The 22,384-nt window shown below is 38.1% G+C and overlaps 2 protein-coding genes across 4 annotated transcripts in view; one reads left to right on the top strand and one right to left on the bottom strand.

Annotated features, from left to right (window-relative positions):
* Positions 1-22,384, bottom strand: part of LOC135840662 (probable methylmalonate-semialdehyde/malonate-semialdehyde dehydrogenase [acylating], mitochondrial) — a 90,582-nt gene that overhangs the window by 65,597 nt on the left and 2,601 nt on the right. The window contains exon 11 of one of the 2 annotated variants that reach the window (XR_010557766.1): positions 22,125-22,260. Coding sequence is in view for 1 of the 2 variants with exons in the window: in XM_065357291.1 (XP_065213363.1) it covers positions 22,159-22,260 (102 nt within the window). In the remaining variant the exon portion in view is untranslated. Of the gene's footprint in view, positions 1-21,887; positions 22,261-22,384 lie in introns of those variants that run through there. The other variant, XM_065357291.1, reaches the window with a different exon arrangement.
* Positions 100-21,901, top strand: LOC135840630 (proteoglycan 4). Of its 2 annotated transcripts, none has more exons than XM_065357257.1 (11): positions 100-188; positions 279-382; positions 5,851-6,110; positions 6,621-6,760; positions 10,066-11,641; positions 11,768-11,937; positions 15,136-15,286; positions 19,593-19,926; positions 20,166-20,498; positions 20,597-20,791; positions 20,892-21,901. In XM_065357257.1, the coding sequence occupies exons 3-11, from the start codon at positions 5,864-5,866 to the stop codon at positions 21,310-21,312; spliced, it is 3,567 nt and encodes a 1,188-aa protein (XP_065213329.1). In that variant the 5' UTR covers positions 100-188; positions 279-382; positions 5,851-5,863; the 3' UTR covers positions 21,313-21,901. The 2 variants fall into 2 exon arrangements, with proteins under 2 accessions (XP_065213329.1, XP_065213336.1); XM_065357264.1 differs by having other exon boundaries at positions 20,897-21,109.

A 22,384-nucleotide genomic window follows, 5' to 3' on the forward strand; every position in this document is an offset into this window, starting at 1 on the left:
TTTCGAGTACGAGGTACGAGCGTCGAGTGAGACACGAAAATACACGAAGTCCGCCGCGGCGTTGCGGACTCGGCGAGATCCTATTTTAAAATCGATATGTTTTCAAATCGGCCTCTACCGGCCTTTCGTCGAAGCAGTACATATAGTAAAAAGCATGAGGAAAAACGAAGGTTGTTGGTTTCTACACGGTAATAATCTTTTACGAGATGTATAGTAGATATTAATTTTTCGCCTGTTTTTTTTATTTTTTATTTATTTATTATTTTTTTTTTATACAGTATACTCGTACGTATATTTTTATTTCGTATTCTCGCATCATGTCGTTCGAGTATCCCGTCGTCGGCTCGACAAATTATGGCATTTCAACATGATAGATTCTCAGGTAAAATAAATTTCTACCGTCTATCTAAATGTATACGCTACGCGAATAGCCGAATAGGCGAATACACATACGAAAGTGGTACTTTTGACGGCGCTGCGGCGGCGAATCGCGGTGCGAGCGACGACGCCGCCGTCGGCCGTCGGCCGTTTGTCATTTACACTATTCTGGTATTTCGCAATTCGCAATTCGCGATGCTTCATTTCGTTAAATTTCGCATTTTTAATCGTTTCAAATTTGCATCTCTATTGTACGTACTCGTACTTGCACTCGCTATACGCAACACCCAACATCTGTATATGTTTTCTTCATCGTCGCACAAATACGAGTAACACTGTACTCACTAGTCACTACTCGGTTCTAATAATATCTCTATAGCGGCGTTTTCAATCGAGCACTCAGCCGCCGATCACACCCCAAAAATTCTTCGAAATTAGCTATCATATTCGCGGTGGCCAGTATTTCCGGCGAGTATATCGTGCACTAAACTTTCATCGGCATCCGATGAAAAATGATGCACACTGTTTCTCAATTCATATCGCATCGTAACATCGTCACTTCAATTTCGAAAAATTATATCGCATGATTTTCCAGTATATATATGCCCATCAACTATAGTTGCTATAGGTGGCTAAAGCTTCCTACAATTCGTATTTATTTGCTTTGTACGCCGAGTACGAAAGATATAGTCTATGTGTGTCACGAAGGAAAAAGGGTGGATTCGGTTTAGTCGACAGTCGAGTTACCTCAACTCACTGCTCACTGCTCACTGCTCACTGCTTAGCGTTCAACCGTTCATTCACTTGTAAGGCGGAAAAGTTATCGCGTGATTAGTGTTGATGAACGAAGGGACAGTGTCAGCAACGTACGAGTAAATGCGAACAAGAACATTTCTTATACCAACTATCGTTAAACCCCTCGTGCCATCACGTTCTACATACAAATTACAAAATGTCACAGCTGAAATGAAAATTCATCAACCCTGTAGCCGTACCCGACGAAATCAACATTCAATAGGCAGAGGCACTCACTAACACCGCCTCTATCATCCCACCACAATGGGTTTGCAAAGTTATCGGCGTTCGACGTTGAAAATAAAAATTACAAAATATCAATCGTAGAAATCAAATTGTGTAGTTGCACGTCCAGATTTTTTCAACCCATCAACTCCTTGGTTCAGATATTTGCTTTTTTTTTTTCATTCATAACACAACTCGATGGACATTTTCAACGAACACAAAATCCTGAATTAATTTATTGATATCTGCCGTCCAAAGTCCAAGTAGATCGATTCGCATCAAATTTCAATAATCAAGTTCTCCCGCTAAACCAATTGCAGACGAATTCATCGCGCAAACATTTTTAAAATGAATTTTTTGCGCGGAGAGGGGTGGGGGAGGACTGCATTGAAAAGTGAGCTTGGATCATTGTTTTCTCAACTATAGCACTTGAAGGGGTGTTTACAAATTTTTCATCTACGAAGGTACCTAATAATGTTTGATAGACTAGAATAACAATTCCTTTTTGAAAATTTTGGACAAACCTCGAGCACTCCTAATGATTTAAATCTAAAAGGTTGAGTTAGAAAGACATAAAATTTGCCTACTCTTTGGTGTATACTTAATATCTATCTATCTACAATTTTTCAAAATTATCGAAACAACTGAATTGAAAAGCGCACTCGAAGTGACTGCCTGAAAATCGAGTAAAATGTGGATTACTCGTTAAATGGATTCGAGAACAAACCACAAATCGATTTTTAACAGCCCAAATCAATTTCCATTCATTTAGGAAAAAAATCGAAATTCAATGAGATATCGAAAATAGCGTTGTAGTCTTAAAATTGACGCGAAAAGATAAAATTCGGATTTGGGGGGGGGGGTCAATTTTCGACAAAATGCAGTCAATCGCGTAAAATTAAAAAAAAAATTCCTTCATAATAAATGCCTCCAAGACCTACCTCTTCTGGTCGAAAAAACACACTCGAGGTGTCCACCCGAAAAATTGAGCCAAAAGGGCAAAAGCGAATAAACTCGTTAAATGAGCCGAGAATACGTCACATATCGATTTTTAGTTTCTCAAATTCATTTCCATACCTTATTCTGAAGAAATGTTCAAAGTCTGGAAAAATCGAAAATCAGGCCGGAGGCTCCAGAATGGTTTGAAATGGTGAAATCCGGATTGGGGAAGCGATATTAGTTTCGAAACTAATTTTCATAATTTCAATTAACATACGTATTATATTTTGTTGAAGAGGAAAAAAAAACAAAAACATGGGTCGTCGAAAATAAATAATTTTAATTTTTAAAATATCGCCAAAAATTTGGAGAAAAAATCAATTTGAGAAATTAAAATTTTGGTTATGGCGGTTTCAAATCATGCCCTTTTCAATAATCGCAGTATGGTTCAAATCGGAGAAGGACAGACACTTCGACAGATTCCCTTGTAAGCTAGAAAGAGGTACACAAAAATTTCTAGTGCCAAAATAATCATAGAAAGATGAAAAATGAGTGCTTTAAAAACAATACTTAACAAGTGTCCGAAACGGAAACATCCACATAATCATCTATCTTTTCATATACCGGGTGTGCAAAAATAAGGAGTTTTGATACGTTTTGATAAGCCAAAAGACAAAAAGAAATTTTACCAAGTCAAAATTTGAAAATTTGAATAAAAATCGAAAAAATGTGTTTTTTAATGATTGTTTTAATGCAATATGAACAGTACCGGTTCCAGGATTTTTCGTTGGAGGGGGATAATTGGGTCAGAACCAAACAATTTTTCCGTCTCATTATTCAAGTGGTGGGGGGGGGGGGTTAAATTAAGCTTCTCGGAGAGCAGAAATCAAATAAATACAGTGGCATAGTCAAAATTTCCTCAAGGAGGAGGCAAAACCATCATTTTCTGGAAACCTATCGTGATGTGTGGTGATTATACTATGAAAATTTTTAGAAAAAATGGGTCTGAACAACAAAAAAAACGTTCACTTTTGCATGTTTTATTTCAAATTTTCGTTCGCAAGGGAGGACAATGGCCCCCTTCACTCCCTGGCCACGCCACTGAATAAATATGTCATTTATTTATTTAATTTTTAAAAAGGAGGGACCTCAGTGACTGAAATTTGCCTGCAAAGTATTATTCAAAGTAAATCGTGTACGAATAATATACCTATAATGTGGGCTTGAGAAGAAAAAAAGGCTTCTTGTTCTCAAAAAAGATGAAAAAAAAATGAACATCGGTTTGTAATCGGCATCCATCTCAGTGAAACAAGAGCGCAAAAATGCTTGGAAAATTCCCACTTATAGCATCAAAATTTTTTCCAAAAAACTGGCCTCGGAAGGGGGGGGGGGTTATCACCCAAATCCCCCCCTTAAAACCGGCACTGAATATGAAAGATTCTCTCGTATATCATTGAAACAATCACTCGAGTCTCGAACGCCCATTTTCCAAGTGATTATTCAATTTTCCAATTTTCAAGCAGGGAATTTTCTTTCTTTTTTGATAACATCAAAATATGTACACCTCCTCGCCCTTCCCTACTCAAAAAAACCTAACTAAAAATCAAACAAGGATAAAAATCCGAAATCGAAATCAAAAACTCAAAACCGATACTCCTTGGTTTTTACAGCCATGGTGAATAGGTACTAATTTCAAATGATTCGTCATAATTCAAAATTCATCGCCAATAATAGGTCCGGTTAATTAGGTTGGCAACACTGCTCTGCAAAATCTTGAAAAGAAATTTCCCTCGAAATTTATTTACTCACTGGCCCGAAAAAATTACTCGTGTCAATACCAATTGAAAATATATTCTTAGTTTTTTACCATTCTCGAATTTCAAAATATTAGTTTTTCGTGGAAGTATCAAAATGTTGGCAACACTGTGATAGAAAATTTTCGACTTTTTGTTTTAGAATCTACTAAAAGTTGCACTAAAAATTGCAAAAATACTTTGGCGGTAGCGCAAGACCTTTCGGGTCTTTCAGAAATGAGAAAATTCCAAATTTTTTGTTTTCCCAGGTTTTGACTTTTGAGCCTCCTTGGTTCTGGGCTTTGTTTGTTGGACAACAAAATTGGTCTATTTAAAGTCTTTCAGGTAGAAGAGGGGAGGGGAGGGGAGGGGAGGAGGAAGGTTAAAAAGGATTTTCTTTTTGAAAATGATCCAACGTCGAGACCCATGGCTCAACTTCCCCTTGATTTTGAGGACCCAATTTTATGCTGGTGAGTTTTCAACTCAGAAAGTAGGTAAATAGGTAGAGGTTACTACACCACCACTATGAATGTCTGTCTTTTTAGAACTGGATAAAAATGGTCTCCGCGTCTCCATCGATATTGATTATCGCAATGTCGACATTCATGATACCTACTATTGGAAAGAATGTTTTTGAAATTCAGCCGAAGGTGATGACCGATGAGAGTCTAATCAAAAGCTATACAGAGCCAAAAACTTTAGAAAGCGTGTCAATCAGTCTCGCTCGCGATATGGCTTCTAAATGATCATTTTAAATTTAAAACGTAATCGGGTTCAAACGAGTGCGAGAATCAATACAACCTAATATGAAACCCCAAAACAAAAGCTACACCGAAGTACCAACTACCAATACCACGAAATATGTGGGTACGTGTTACGTAGACGTAGGCGAATTAGAATCGTAGAGATAGGTACTGTAGGTATTTCATTTCAATCGAAAATACAGCAACACTAGCAACAGTGACGCCGTGGCAGCTCAGCTACCTACCTATACATCATATAACGTTAATACAGGGTGCCCAGAAATATCGAGTACCCCTAAAAAAATTTTCTACTAAAATACTTTGGTTGGTCACAGTGAATGATACGAGTAATAATGATAGCACATGATTGGTTGTTGGACTGGAGAGATAACATTCCACCAATCATATGCATCTATTTCACGTTGCCAAACCTATATTTTTAATGAAAAACTTTCTTCGGGGGTACTCGATATTTCTGGGCACCCTGTACGTCTTATTCTAATAGGTAGCTAATAATATAGTGTAAGGTATTATATACCGTAGCATGGCGATTATATTACTAACCTATAACGAATAACGATGCGATAGAAATTCTTATACTGCTGTCAGTCATACGCAAGTTACTTAGTACGTCTATGTAGACGTACCTGCGCCAAGCATTTCCTCGTACATAATAACTCGTAACAAAGTATCTAATCTCTACCCTTATAGAGGTATAAGGGTAGGTAATTTCTATAAACAAACGCTATGTTTTCATTTCATTTAGTCATTTACTCGTACGAGCAGCGAGCTGCGAGTGCGAGTACCATCCTCCTTGCACAATAGAAAGTATCTATAAGTTTATCCATGTTCTTTGATTATACTTAAGTAGATAGGTACTTAAAAATCGTACATGAAATCGATATCACTGTGTCGGTAATGTACAGCAGTTATAAAACGACCTGTAATTACTACAGCATTTGTCTGTATGCACGCAGATGTAGTTATGCAATGGCGAAACGGATTCACGTACGAGATTTGGCACCATTCGCATCTTCAGAGGATCTAAGTGATGAGCGCGAGAGTCCATTAGACGAAGAAAAACAAAAAGCCAAGTTACCTCAAATCGAAGAAGAAATGAAAGAATCCTCCAAAGTTAACCTCAACGTAATAAATGTCGCACCGAGAATCGATATCAGTCGAGCTAGCAGCTCTTCGCATCAAGAAGACAGCAGTCCAGAACGCGAATTACTTTTAGGTAAATACCTACTCCTTCGAAATCCCAACATTCCCAACTAGGGCAATCATAACTTTAACCTAACTAAACTATGTACCATAATTCCTTCCAATGGCGACGCCAGACAATTTGAACAGGTGTGCCAATTTTCAAAATTATAAAACCAAGTTGTAAATTCCCCCCTTCCTTCCAAAATTCCCATTCTGACCCAACAATGTTTTAAAAATTGAAGTAAGAAAAATGATGTTGATGCATCAAGAAACGAACTTAAAATTATTCAAAAATAACTTTTGGTTTAACAAAAATTAGTTTTTGGTAAGGAATTTTGTCCCTAAATAATTTGTAAAAGTCAAGTAAAAGTACCTTTTTTTCTTTTTGGAAAATGAACAGGTGTGCCCGTGCACACTGGGCACACGGGCTGGCGATGGCGTCGCCAGTGATTCCTTCCAAGTATAAACTAAACTTGTAGTTAGACGACAATTATTGCAAATACTTGATTAAACAACGAACGTTGATTTTCTAATGACACAGGAGCCGACGGCAAAGGATCCAAATTAGAAGTAGCATTCGGAGAGGAAAATGCCTCCGATCTACACAGCAGTACCGAGGAGCTTTCTTTTCAAGATCCTGCAGAAGCCGAAAAGTACAAAAAGAAGAAACAATCGCAAACCGTAAGTACCCATACCCACATACTTATGTATGTAAGTACTTAACTACCTACTTATGTAACTTATATTCCAACATCCAACACCCATGATGATACGCTATGTATAAGTACAACGAAAAAATCTCATAATTCGATCGTAAATCAAATCGCTCTCGCGATGACTAAAATAAACCTGGGTATGGTGACTGGTAAGAAATGTACAAGCACTACCTAAATGCAAGAAAACAAACACTTACCATACAAATCACGAGTCAGGGATAGGTTTTCTTTCTTCGGGTCATTGTTCAGCCATACGGTAGATGTACGTAGATACTGATGATTTGACAGCTACAATGCGTCTTTTTCATGGTGTGTTTCAATTAAAATAAAAACGAACAAATTCACGAACCGAAGTAATTACATAAGTAATTATTTTAACTCGATTAGGTTAACAGACAACGCTAGCTAATGCGTCAACTAAATAAAATAGAAATAGAATAGCCCATCGACTATCGAACGTTGCATTCCAATCACTGCTCACAATCTGTGACCGCTCATTCGGTTATCAGGTTGTCCTATTGTATTCTAGAATTCGAAGATTCGCATTCTTCTTTACGATGATTCACACTCGGTTTCGGTTTCGCTTTATCTATAGATCGGAAATTTAGCAAACGCGATAGCCGATACCATTATAAAGGAGCTTCTACGCTTCTAGTTTTTCCAACACGGTAACACGAACGACGAATTCCAAATGTCAAACAACTAAAATGACGCGAAATAATACGGATTGATTCATCAAAATCGTTTATCGTTTCTTTATAATCGTTGCACTTTGAAGACATGCTTCAATCCTGAATCAAACACATCGCCATTCGATTCGTCAACTTTGACATCAAAAACGAAACGAGCCTGCGCATTGCAAACGACAAAACAAAAACAACAACGTTAGAATTTGGAGACAAATGACGCACATGACAATGAAACCAATCATCTGGAGGGCTAACGCATGCGCAATCGGCAATAATAACCAATTTGATGATATTGATCAGTGATCAAAGATTCGCACTTTTGAGTTTTGACTTTTGCTTTTCAATTTTTAATTCGATCTTCATTTCATCAACAATTAAATCAACATATCATCACCTGATTCATTTCAGTTCCTTCCTTCCGTTACTTTTTTCAATTTTATTATCAACCCAATAAGTACCTACTTTACTTACTTACATGAATGAATGCTAAAAATTCGAATTACTTTCAATACTTTCCATTAAATTTGAAATTTCCGTTCTCTGTTAAGTTTGGAGAGAGGAATTTTTATTCAAGACGGATTATTTTATGAAGTAGGTACCTATAGTACAGGGTGCCCAGAAATATCGAGTACCCCTAAAAAAGTTTTCTACTAAAATACTTCGGTTGGTCACAGTGAATGATAATAATGATAGCACCAATCATATGCATCTATTTCACGTTGCCAACCTATATTAGTATATTTTTAATGAACAACTTTCTTTGGAGTAGGTACTCGATATTTCTGGGCACCCTGTATAGTCCGGCATGACAACTTTTTCTTAAAGGGGACACCCTAAGGAACATTTTAAAGCAAACTTGCCAAAAAAAAAAGCTCGCCTTACTTCATTTTGATTGACAGGTCAGCCGAAATCGCAGATTTTGCGTTTTAACATAGGACTTGCACGAACTTTTTCAAACTTTACAAAAAGGTACCTATAGATCGAAAGACCATGCAAAAATTTATCACCTGTCAAAATTTCAAGTGCTGAAGTGCGTTTTTCGATTTTTGTGTGAATTTTTGAAAATCAAATTTAGGCCAAAAATGAGGGGAAAAATCAAAATTTTACCAAATTGACCAAGAAAGCTGAAATTTGGGATATGCCCTATTTTCGACATGCCAAATCGATTGGAAACTGTTTCAAACTGTTTTGAGCAGTTCTGGAGCCTCCAGCAGATTTTTGAAACTCGAAATTCCCACAAAATTTCACCAAAATGGAGCTTTAAAGTTGAAATTTATTCTGCAAACTAATTTCAATACGCTACGAAGTCAACTGCAGGGGGATTTCAAGTCGTTCTGGAGCATCCAGCAATTTTTTGAAAATTACTGGAGCCTCCAGTAGATTTTTGAAACTTAAATTTCCTAAAAATTTTATCAAATGGAGATGGAAAGCTGAAATTTACTCTACACTCCAATTTTAACACCCTCTGAAAACGACTTCTAGTGGATAGAGCCTCCAGCGACTTTTTTGAAAATTACTGGAGCCTCCAGTAGATTTTTGAAACTTGAAATTTCCCCAAAATTTCATCAAACTAAGATGGAGAGTCGAAATTCATTCTGCAAACTAATTTCAATACGCTACGAAGTTGACTGCTAGTGAATTTCAAGTCGTTTTGGAGCCTCCAGCAACTTTTTGAAAGGTTGTATGACGTTTTTTTGGAAAATTGAAATTTCTTAAAAGTTGCTGGAAGCTTCAAAACCATTTGAAACCACCATATAGTCTGCGAAGATTTGATAAATTAATGTTGGGGAAATTTCAAGTTTCAAAAATCTGCTGGAGGCTTCAGGAATTTTCAAAAAGTCGCTGGAGGATCCGAAACGACTTGAAATTCACCTGCAGTACTTCGTAGCGTATTGAAATTAGTTTTTAGAATAAATTTCAGTTTTACAACTCCAATTTGATGGAATTTTGTGGGAATTTCGAATTTCAAAAATCTGCCGGAGGCTCCAGAACTGCTCAAAATGGTTTGAAACAGTTTCCAATCGATTTCGCATGTCGAAAATAGGGTGTATCCCAAATTTCAGCTTTCTTGGTCAATTTGGTAAAATTTTGATTTTTTCCCTCATTTTTGGCCTAAATTGGATTTTCAAAAATTCACCAAGAATCGAAAAACGCACTTTAGCACTTGAAATTTTGACAGGTGATAAATTTTTATATGATCTTTCGATCTACCTTTGAAAGGTTTGAAAAATTTCGTGCAAGTCCTATGTTGAAACGCAAAATCTGCGATTTCGGCTGACCCGTCAATCAAAATGGCCGCCATTTTGTAAGTAAGGCCAACTTTTTTTAGGCAAGTTTGGTTTAAAATGTTCCTTAGGATGTCCCCTTTAAGAAAAAAGTTGTCCCGGAGGATCAGCGGGGGGGGGGGGCGGTGCAATTACTCCTATTGTCATATGCCGGACTAGTATGTACTTATATACGTAATTCTTACGATTTCCATCATTTCAAAATTCAAACACACACTCATCTTCGTTAACCATAAGTACTTAAGTAGTAATAGGTAACCAAGGTGTAGCGATAATTTTAACGAGTTTCTCGACAGTTCACAGATTTACAAAACGAAAACCAACGAAAAGATTCCGGATGCAGCGACATAGCGTTACTTTCGATTAGCGGTAGAACTAGCAGAGTATCTTCGGTGGGTTCTGTGGCTTCCGGCGGCTCAGGAATATCGAATTATTCAGCCCGATCTCATCTGTCCGCTACGTCAAATTTATCTAGAGCATCGCGCGGTTCTTCGCCACATCGCATGTCGCTCGAGACATCTTTCTGCGGCCCAAAACCGATGCACAGTGTCAGCATAGACGTCGACGAAACTGTCAAAAGTATAGCGGATAAATTATCTCAAAAGACTGAAATGGCTGAAAACGCTGCCGCCGCCGCTGCCGTCGCCACCGCCGCAAAAGAAGTTAAATCGGAAAAAGCTACAACGACGACAACGAAGACTAAAAGAACACCGAGAGAACCGGTCAGAAAAGCTGTCGCCGATTCGAAAGCGTCGGCTTCTTCGCAGTCGCAGTCGCAGTCCAGAGATAGTTCGTCAAATCGACGCAGGAAACCGTCGGTCGAGAATCCCAAAACGCAGAAATTCGTGTCTCTTCACAGCGACGAAGAAGAAGAGCCGATCGCCAGCAAAAGCGTCAACGCCAAGTCCAAGCCGACGAATCCGACCAATCCGGCCGTAGTAGATAGTCGTACGCAGATATTCATTCCATTACACGGCGACGGCAGCGAAGTCGAGAAAACTTGCGAACCGAATCCGAACAGTCCGAAACGTCTGAAGCCCTTTACCAACACGACGTTGGTTAATTTTATATCCAGGTACGATACGGCGGCAAAAGCCAGACGCGAACGAAGATCCACCGTATCCGAATCGAAAGCCGATTACAATCCGCGCGGCAGTATCAACGAAGAGTTTCAGAAATTCATCAGGTTGAAAGACGACGACGACGATTACGGCGCTGGCTCCGGCTCCGGTTCCGCGAGCCTGAGAACGAAATCGGCGACGCCGCCGAAACACCGAAGAAGCGTTTCCAATATACCGGCTACCACCTCGTCCACTCCGACAAAACCCGCAGCATCGTCGGCTAAACAAATCGTCGTTCCTATTCAAGTATATCAAGCTCCAGATACGACCAGTCCCAGTGCGGATGTGTCTGCTGTAACGACGACAACAACTGCCCCAAGTTTGTCGTCAGCACCACCAGCAGCATCAACAACAACCGTAGAAAAACCTATATCCGATCTGCCCAAGTATTTGATGACCAACGACGGCACGACGCAGTATATTCCATTACGCGGATCGGACTCGGATTTGCCCAATACTCGCCAGCAATCGTATTCGAATCAAAATTATCTATCGGTCAATAAAAACGATATCAAATCACTCTCCGACGATCGTAATCTCTCGCATTTGTCGCCGTTAATAAGTCCGAATCTAGGCAGACATAAACCGTCTAATTTAGAGCTGAATTACCGCGACCATCCGACCAGATCTGCAAAAAGTATGACGCAATTAATCAACAGAGACGAATCCAGAACACCATCGCCGAATGCGTCCGCTTCTAATCATACTCGTTTGTATCGACGATGCTCCGAATCGGCCAAAGAAATTAGAAGTGAGTATACGAGTAACTATGCTGTTACATGTACATAATTATATGTATATTGTATAATGTAGGTAGCTGAAATTCATCTTCAAATCTACACGGTTACATAAATAATGTTGAATTCTTTCTTCGCAGATATTGAGAAATCTAAATCGCGATCAGGATCGATAAAATCGTTATTTTCTTCATTCTTCAAACGAAGTAACAGCGCTCGAAATAAAAAAACACACAGAACGGTCGAATCGAATCGTAACGAAATCCCCGATTCTAAAATCACCAACGTAGAATTCACATTCAAACAACAGGTAGGCAGATCTGCATTGAAGTATAGCAGCGTAAATACATATTAATATATAATAGGACAAAAAGCACGTCTGAAATTTGAAGAATTCGGTTGATTAGTCATCATCATCATTGAACTTTGGCCCGGTGAGCTGTTTAGCTCATCTGGGAAACTGTAGAAGAGTTGCTCGCCGATGTATCATCAAATTTTTTCTTCAGTCTTCCTCTGCTCCTCCTGCCAGTTGGAGTGTATTCTTTGACTTTTCAAGGGGACCGTTCATCAGGCATTATGTCAACGTGTTTTCGCCATTTCTTTCTGTAATCTTTCACTCGTCTAATGATTGGCTCTACTCCTAGCTCCTTCAGGATGTCTTCGTTTCTTTTCCTATCTCGTATAGTATATCCTGCTATGGCTCGCATGAATCTCATTTCCGCTGCGGTTACTCTGCTTTTTATATCCTTTCTCATTGTCCATGTCTCACTTCCATACAGTAGCATTGGTCTTGCCAGCGTATTGTAGATTCTTATTCGAGTTTCGGCTCTGACTTTTCTTGGAGGTATGGCTCGGTTTATTGCTCCGCTTACTCTCAGGAATTTACTGATCTTAAGTTGTGCATCAACTTCTCCTTCATATGATAGCTCACATCCGAAATACTCAAAGCTTTTAACTTGTTCCACTGGCAGTCCACTTACAACGATTTATTGGGTATTGGCTCTTTCCCCTCGAAGGCCATCACCTTCGTTTTTGACGATGAGATTCTCATTCCATACTTGTCAGCTACTTTCTGAAGGTTGTACATCGCTCTCTGCAAGTCATCTTCATTGTCATCAAAGACCACCTGATCATCAGCAAACAACAGGGTATTGACATGGGTGTCGTTGATGTCTAGCCCTTTTGGCTTGGTTTTCAGCCATTCTTTAATCATGTCATCAAATAAGACTACATGACATTGGGCATCCCTGTCTGAACTCCTCTTCCTATCTTCTTTGCTTCGGACATGTTTCTAGATCTTACTTTTATTACATTATCTGAGTATTCTTCAATTAGGTGTACTAGTTGTTCATTCACTTTGATTTTCCTTAGGATTTCAAACAACTTCTTCCTTCATACTCAATTGTACGCCTTCTCCAGACCAACAAAGCACATGTGGGTCTCTAGGTTATATTCTTGTCTCTTCTCCATCAGCAGCTTTATTGCATATACGAGGTGCGCCAATTAAAAAACGATACTCTTGCCATTACGCGAGTTGTAGTTACACTGGAACAACGGACGAGGTCTCGTTTGAAAGAGGAGTGGATTTTCTATTACTGTACAAAATTTCAAGTCGATTGGATGATTTTTGCGTGTTTTACAGCTGCTTGAAGTGAACATCCTCCTTAGAGTCGGTCGTGAAACTTTGAGGAAGTCTTGAGGAGGGTCTTTGATTCAGGGAGAGGCGATTGTGAATCAGAGGAGTGGCGGAAGTCCAAAAAAGTCAAAAATGATGTTTGAAAGAGATAAGGAACTGTTGGAGGAAGCTCACTCAATCAAAACCTCACAAAGAGTAGGTCATGGGGAAATCGTTTCCTAATGGTTGTGAGGAAACGCCCTCTGAGGTGAGTGTAAAATAATTTTTGGACAAGGTTGACCTCATATATCTTCAGCATAGTCATCCTTTAACAGAATGCCCCACAGTTATTCTCCAAAATGCCCTTCAAAAATCTGTATGGCCTTATTCAGAGGCAGCTTTCTCAAAATTTGAGTGGAGGCTCTTCAGTCAGGCCCAATAATGAAATGAAATTTAATTTTCAGGTAAAAACCTTCTGAGAATGAAGTAAAGGTTACTAGGAATTGAATCTGGGGAGTAGAAATGCTGAGGAGGCACTGAGATGTCTTGAGAAGGTAAATATTCCTTCAAGAAAAAATTTGCAACATTCATTTTCACGACGAGGGTAGAAAAATTGCCAACTTTGAGAGGCTGTAAAACACGCAAAAATCATCCAATCGACTTGAAATTTTGTACAGTAATAGAAAATCCACTCCTCTTTCGAACGAGACCTCGTCCGTTGTTCCAGTGTAACTACAACTCGCGTAATGGCAAGAGTATCGTTTTTAAATTGGCGCACCTCGTACCCCATCTATGCATGATCTTCCCTTTTGAAATTCATTCTGGCATTCCAATATTATTGGCTCCCCATGGCTCTCAATTAGTGATGGGATATTATCGATATTTCGGGATATCGATATCGTCAAAATATCGGAGGTCTCATATCGATAATATCAATATATATATAGGATGTTTTTGACGTTCATAAAAATACCATTAAAACAGCTGATTTTTGATGAAAAGAGAAACTGAATCATCTCTAAGCTGTTTCTACTCCTTATTTTTTGCTTTTTCAGTATCTAGCTACCTATTTGGTGATTTTTAAAATAATGATGACATTGATGACGTAATGTCAACATTTCATCATTCTACAGATATGGCCCATGGCTACCATTAATACCTGTGATAATCACTATTTTACTCTAAAAGACTCTGAAAAGTGAAAATGCTCAAAAAGAGCAAAAAAACACCTCGCACAATTTATTTGCGGGATTTTTGCATAATTTTTAAAAATTTTCCGATAATCGATTATCAGATTCCAAATATCGATATATATCGACGGCGGCAAATATCGATATATATCGATAAATATCGATAATATCCCACCACTACTCTCAATTCTTCTCACTAGCATCTTTGCAAGTATTTTGTAAGCAGCATTTAGTAGGCTAATTCCACAGTAGTTTCCTGCGTCATTTCAGTCTCCTTTTTTGAAAATGGGTATTACAATTGCAGTGAGGAAGTGTTTGGGTATGGTCGCTCCTAATAGTATTTTATTGTAGAAAGCTAGCAGTCTCTTCTTAACAGTTATTGTGGTGTTCTTGAATAAGTCGGTTGGTAACTTATCGCTGCCTGGAGCTTTTCAAGGCTCCATCTAGCTCTTCCCAAGAGAATGGCTCATACTTGTTCTCCTCATGGTTTGCCGCTTCAATTTCATTGTCTGGATCACTCCATAGGTTCGCGTAGTACTCGACCGTTTTTTCACAGTCTGGTGGGACAATGTTGGCTCTGTACCTCATCTTCCGATATTCTTTTGATTAAATAATAATCAAAAATATAATTTTACAGTAATTTTTCGGCTGTTCGTTTTCATTTTTGTAACTTTGTCATTCACCTGGTGACTTTTTTTTCCAGGCCAAAAGTAAAGAACCCGACTCGATAATAATACCTTTACATTCGGACGACGAATCAGCTCCTTCGAATTCTAAAGGTTATGGCGAACGGCCAAAAAGAGAATTGAAACAGGAGAAGCCGCAGAGTGCCGAAAACAAGACTAATATAACGGGTAACATTATTTTGTAATTTTATAGCTACATAGCTAAATAATATGTACATGCCGGCTATCCAACGTACCTACGAATGTACTCAACTACTCAACTACTCATACCATTTTATAAGGTCCTTTTTCTCGTTCTGTTCGTTTATTCCTTCGTTTAAAATACTCGTATACTGTACTGATTCTGATATTACCGTATAAGGATACAAATCATTAGAATTATACTTTAATTTGCTCTACAGACTTGTGCATAGTTAGGTGATCAAAATTGACATTCTATTATTTAGATAAACGCCGCATTATTTGACAAATTGGATCCCTTTTTGTAGGTAGGTAGGTCACAGTAGACACACGAATGCACAGTGGAGAATACAAAATATTTAAACTTCAAAAATAGACAATAATGCTTACGAACCGAATTGAGCCAAATTTTTAGTTTTGTCCTTCTGAATTGATAATGCATACTACTGTGCTGCAGTATCAGAATAATTTTTTTTTTTAATATAGAACAAACTAGGTATTTATTTGATTGTATTGATCAAAAAAAAAACTTAACAAGTGGTCAGCGTTTTAACCACTTTATTGCGCAGGGTAGAACTATCAGTCCGTGGCTTTGAATTTGTATCACTCTAAATCAAACGTGTAGGTAGACGTACGATATAAGACTAAAATAAGTACATATACATATTTACCATTACTATCCTATCAACCGTTCATTCCCTTACAATAAATATTTCATACCTCATCTGAAATATAAATTTGATAATTAGCCAGGTGTCAAACGAATTAAGGCAATAAAATAAATTCTTTGAAATACCATTATGATTATCAAAGTAGAAAAGTAGGTACCTAAGTATTATTACTCGTACGTATTAATAGCCAACAGCCTTTTGTTTTTTGAAAACAAAAAAAAAGAAATCCGGCCAAGTTTTTTTTAGTAAAATTTCATCATTTTGTATTTATCTCCTACGATACATACTGAAAATTTAGTAAACTGGCGTTAATTAATTTTTGTATAAGCTCGAAGCTTATTTCATACGCGGGTACCTGCTTGTAATTACGCATAATTTTTGTGATAAAACTGAAATTGAGAATCTAAGTTACCATATTATTCAATAATAATTACTTAACTCGCGAACATTGTTACGATTTACTACGAACCAACAAAACCAAAAAAACAACAAATCAATACGACTTTATGGACTGTCAAAATATTCGTATTTTATCAAAATATTTTATATTTTTCTGTCATGTTGTACTGCATTGAAATATATCTAGTTATCATAAATATTATTTACCACTTATTTCATTATTTAAAAAAAAAATCAAGTTGAAGAGAGAGAGAGAGATAGAGAATGAAGGGGAAACTTGGACACGAATGGAAAAAGCTCGCAAGATCACTTTTGTAGGTACCTATCTCAATATTAACGAAGACAAGATCAGATAATCATTAAGCGTACTCGGAGTACTATTTCTTAGCGTTATAATTTTAACGAACTAAGCTACTAAGCATTATAATTATTTAGAATTGCAACCGAAAAGTTGTAAACGTAGACGTAGATACTATTGTAGTTTAGTGGAATGAAAAGAGACGAGCAGAGAGGCATGACCAAGTGCAATTTCTCCAATTTTTTTCGCCAGATTTTTTCAAATTTTGAGTCCCCGTTCGGCAAGCCTCTAGTTATAGGCACAACGAAAAAGTTTCCAAATCCCAACAAGGATCCTGGGTTTTGGGTTTTGGTTACGATTACGAAATGTTCACAGGTCGAAAGTCTGTCTAACAAGGGAACCTCTTGAGGTGTCACACTCCGATTTAAACGGGACTGCGATTATTGGAAAGGGCATAGTCTAAAACTCCCAAAACCAAATTTCCAGCTGCCCAAGTTCATTTTTCGATTTTTGGCGAATTTTTGAAAATTTAAAATTGACTGTTTTTGGCAATTTATGCTTTTTTAAAAAAAGTACGTACTTGATCAATAAAAATGGTCAAAATATGTCCCAATTAACCAAATCCAAATTTCACCAATTCCAGCCATTCTGGAGCCTCCAGCGCGATTTTTCAATTTCTCCAGAATTTTGAATTTGCTCCAGAAGGCGTGACTATGAAGTTGGGCAGCTAAAAATCGTGTTGTGTAATACACTCGACCTGTTTAACGAGTTTATCCACATGTGAACCGGTTTTGAGAGTGACACCTCGAGAGTTGTTTTTTGAGGTGTCACGCTCGCTCCAAAACGGCTGGAAATGGTAGAATTTGCGCTCCGGGGGTTAGTTCTTGAAAAAATATAGCGATTCGCGCAAATTTCAAAAATTTCCTCACAAACGGTTATCTTTTGATTTTTTGGATTTTTTAATTTTGAAAAAAGCTGATCAAAAAACCACTCTTGAGGTGTCACTCTCAAAATCGGCTCAAATGTAAATAAACTCGTTATACAGGTCGAGTATAACACACAACTCGATTTTTAGCTGCCCAACTGCATATTCACGCCTTCTGGAGCAAATTCAAAATTCTGGAGAAATTGAAAAATCGTGCTGGAGGCTCTAGAATGGCTGGAAATGGTGAAATTTGGATTTGGGGGGTTAGTTTTGGACAAAATACAGCGATTCGCGTGAATTTCGAAAATTTCCACACAAACGGGAAACTTTTGATTTTTTGGATTTTTTAATTTTGAAAAAAGCTGGTCAAAAAGCCACTTTTGAGGTGTCAGTCTCAAAATCGGCTCAAAAGTGGATAAACTCGATAAACAGGTCGAGTATAACACACAACACGATTTTTAGCTACCCAACTTCATATTCACGCATTCTGGAGCAAATTCAAAATTCTGGAGAAATTGAAAAATCGAGCTGGAGGCTCCAGAATGGCTGGAAATGGTGAAATTTGGATTTGGGTATTGGATATTAGTTTTCGGACATATTATGACCATTTTTATTGATCAAGTACGTACTTTTTTTTAAAAAAGCTTGAATCGCCAAAAACAGTCAATTTTGAATTTTCAAAAATTCGCCAAAAATCTAAAAATGAATTTGGGCAGCTGAAAATTTGATTTTGGAGGTTTTAGACTATGCTCTTTCCAAAAACCGTGGTCCCGTTCAAATACGTTAAAAAGCACATCTAAAACATTCTCTCAAATTTCAGCCCTTATGTCCATTGGGGGGGGGGGGGAGGAAGTGCTTCCAGCGATGACACAAAATTAAGAAGAAAATAATATACGTAAATTGTAACGTAACATTTTGCAAAATCTCAATCACGTTGATATAACGACATAGAATCGCCTTTACTATTCAAAATTACACGTACCTACTGTAATATTTTGGAAACTAGCGAGATTAGCGAGCGAGTGTGGTGAGATGGGAATCCGGTAGTTTATGGAAAATGAGATAAAAGCGGCAGTTAAACGCGTCATTTATCGAAATTTTTATCACTCTGGGTGGTTCCGTTCGCTGAAAATGATTCCGAGATAAAAAAAAACCAAGAGCATCTGGCGACTGTAAAATGTATTTCGTGTCCACTACGAGTACGAAGATAAATCTTGTCATTTTTTCGCTTCTCGAACACCTACGTGTCTGTTTAATAACCGAGCATTTACGTTCGAATTACGATAATATTTACACGTCGCGAAGGGTTATTTTCATTTCGTCAAAACTATCTTTGCGTTCGATTAGGTACGCGCATAACTGCTTCCGAAGACGGTAATTATCCAAGTATTTACTCTGGGTCACTCGGACTGTTTTATTTTATAAGTAGGTACGATCTTTCAGAAATGAGCTTATTCAACGTAGGTAAACAACACGTACGTGTAATATCGAAATTACGATGATTGTGCGTAATTGTAACGGTTACAGTACATCTACGTAAATGTACTTTTCGGAGTTGGTAGGTAGGTACCTAATATCCGTATGGGTGCTGGTGCTAGTGCAATTTCACTTACTACAAACTACGACGCGACGACGTCCTTGACCTTGCTTCAAATTTTTAATAGTTACATCGAGCAAAATAGTAATTTTCGATACACGCGTAGGATAGATTGGTCAAAAAAAACCAACAACAACAACAACACGTAGCAGCTTCAGTCTTACATCTGTATGAAATTAGGTACGCGTCGCTTCGTCGCAGCAACTTCTATTCGTAGACGATATCGCGATGATTTGACGTAGGTTTTTGGTATACGAAATATCGCGACATAATACGTATTATAATCTTATTTGTTTTTTTCTTCTTCTTTTCATCAAGTTTATAAAGTAATTTCGTAAATAAATAACGTTTCAAGTGGTAATTACTGTAGCTACATGACGCCTGTATGCGATTTTTGTGCGCAGATAAAATCGTAACGAAATCCATTCCGTCGGCCTCAAGTTCGCCAAAAATCAAAAGCGTGAGTTACGCGAATAATATCGAAGGATCGACGACGACGACGACGAAGCCGGCCCCGACCTCGGCACCGGCCGCGTATACGAGTAGACCTAACGAACCGCAGAAAGTCAGAGTCGAAGAGTATACTTGCTGCAAAAAAGAAATCGTCAGAGAGATTAGAATCGTCGAGAAAACCAGCATTTCGTCGTCGCCCGAAGTCGAAAAGAGGACTGAAATTTACAAGCTCGAATGCGAAGTTACCGTTCATAACGAAGAGAGTCGGCAGCCGGATATTGAAAAGTAATTTTATCACCGTAACGTACCTATAAAACGCTTCTTTTTTGCATATTATTCGCACGCGTCGCTTCTTCGAATGAACGTAGATCTTTTTGCGCAAAAACTCGATTCGACTCGACTCCGAAAAAAAAAAAACACAGATAAAATATTTTTAAATCGCATATCTCTCAATATATAGTACACGCTTCAATTGCAAATATACATTAACATCAACGCGCGTACTCATATCTATTGTATCGCAGACAAGTGAAGAAAAATAAATTAGAACCGGTGGCGGTGGCGACGGCGACGACGGCGGCGCAAGTTGAAGAGAAAGAATCACCGTTGACCGATCACAGCGATTCGAACGTGCTGGTGAAATCCGTCAGCGATACGCGAGTCGATCCGGCAGAAAAGCGTAAAAAAATGTCGAAACACGAAGCGGTAGACGGCGAAGAAGGCGATATATCGACTGATTCGGATAGAGTTACCTTGATGTTGGGCGAAAACGAAGAAGAACATAAAACATTGGTCAACACGTCCGAGTCGTTCGACGAAGAATTACCGTACGTTCCGACGACGCTGCCTCAGGAAAGGTAAGTACTCGTATTTTTCTTCCAGGTGACAGTTTTCACCTGCACCGAGGGGCTGAAAAATTTCAGGCCACAACGTCTACCTACGTACTATTTTACAGATCAGTCGCCGTGCCCATAGTTCCGATTAAAGAACGTTTGGGTGAAATTCGAATGCAATCTGTCGACCGGCCACGCTCGGTTACGCCGCTCAATCCAGCTCTGCTGGACAACTACGTTGCCACCAGTCTTCCAGCGACCGTCACCAGCACCGACGAAACCAGTACCACCGAAAAACTACACATCACGCTGCCACGGTAACGCCAATCATCACCGATCACCGGTCACCGGTCATCGCTCGAGTATCGTATCGTATTCGCGAATACGAGTAATCTAATCGGTTGCTAACTTTTCCAGGACAGATGCTGCAACAGACGCGCCGAAAAAGAAGAGTCCCCTAATAAAAAAAAAGACTTGGCAAAACTTGATCCAACATGACCATCAGCAGCAGAGTCCTACGAAAAAGATAGCGCCCGACCAGAGCGAATCTAATACGCCGCCGGCTTTATCTCCGCGTCCGCGAAGATCCATGTCGTGGGTATCGTTCGACGAATCTAGTCACGAAATGAGACAATCACCGAAACGTATTACTACGTTACCGTCCTCGTCTTCGTACACCGCCGTCGCCGACACCATCGGCGCTACGGATTCGAGCGACAACCGATACGCTCAACAACGTATCGTTTTCGTTAATCCCGACGAATGCTCGTGCGAATGTCACGAAACTCCTCAACATAGTATTAAACCATTCCATAACAATAATAAACCATCGCAATAGAATACCTAATAATATTTTACCTAATACATACCTATTTTAGACAACATTACCACAAATAATAATACGCCTCGTATTACAACATTATTAAAAACGTTAGTTCGTATCGTTCCCCATGTTTTTATACACCTTTACTACGTTTCGTTTTAATTTTCATAAATTTTTTTTTCTCGTAATCTTATTTCTTCATAATATTTTAATTTTCTTACTATATTATTATCAGTTATTTATTTATTTATTGATCGTTGTTATTTGTTTATATTTGAAAGAAAAAAACCATTAACTGCGTAAGTATATTTAAAAAAGAAAAAAATACCAAAAAAAAAAAAAGATCATTCCTTTCCATCGTGGAATAAAATAGCACGAAAATACATTACATATTACCTATACGCGGGTTTCTGTGATTTTAATACGAATCATCTCGTAGCAAAACGTTCGCGATTTGCCTGACATGAACAATTAACAACCAAAGATCCGCGTTCAATAGAAAATTAATTTTTATTATAAATGCTACCTACGTTTATTTACGTATTTTGTCATTTTATACTTTTTATTTTGTTGAATATTGTAGCAATAAATTTGTTAATTAAAATCGATCGTTTATTTTCACCAAATATGAAATATTATTACTCGTAAGTATCAAGTATACGTACGATTCGGATATAAAAAATAAATGATAGAAATAGAGGTAAATGATAATGGTATGCCATAATTCGTCTGCGATGTGTAGCATTATCACAGCTAGAAGTGACAGACTTGGTAACGTTTAAACAATAATAATCATAATAATAATAATACAGCTTAAATAAGCTTACTTGCAAATTACACTCGAAGACTCGAATATTATTATCAGTTCAAAGTAGGCATCGAAACACTGGCGACACTGTGCGTGGCGTCTGTTTCATTCCACAGCTGAGTAACAGTCTTAGTTTCCGTATAAAAATAGATGGCCTAAAAAGATGAAAAATTATTTATTAGCTTTAAAATTACAATATTCGAAGAATCTAGTCTCTCGACAAAACGAAAAATATTGAAAATCAAGTGTTGAAACTTGGAAGATAATTGCGTTACTCAC

Source organism: Planococcus citri, chromosome 1 (genome assembly GCF_950023065.1).
Source record: "Planococcus citri chromosome 1, ihPlaCitr1.1, whole genome shotgun sequence".
In the NCBI taxonomy this organism is placed as follows: Eukaryota; Metazoa; Arthropoda; class Insecta; order Hemiptera; family Pseudococcidae; genus Planococcus; species Planococcus citri.

Excerpts from the sequence above, each read along its gene's own strand:
- LOC135840630 (XM_065357257.1), top strand. The coding sequence starts at position 5,864 with ATGGCGAAACGGATTCACGTACGAGATTTGGCACCATTCGCATCTTCA. Across the intron at positions 6,111-6,620 it reads AGAACGCGAATTACTTTTAG|GAGCCGACGGCAAAGGATCC; the intron begins GTAAATACCTAC and ends CTAATGACACAG. Across the intron at positions 11,642-11,767 it reads ATCGGCCAAAGAAATTAGAA|ATATTGAGAAATCTAAATCG; the intron begins GTGAGTATACGA and ends CTTTCTTCGCAG.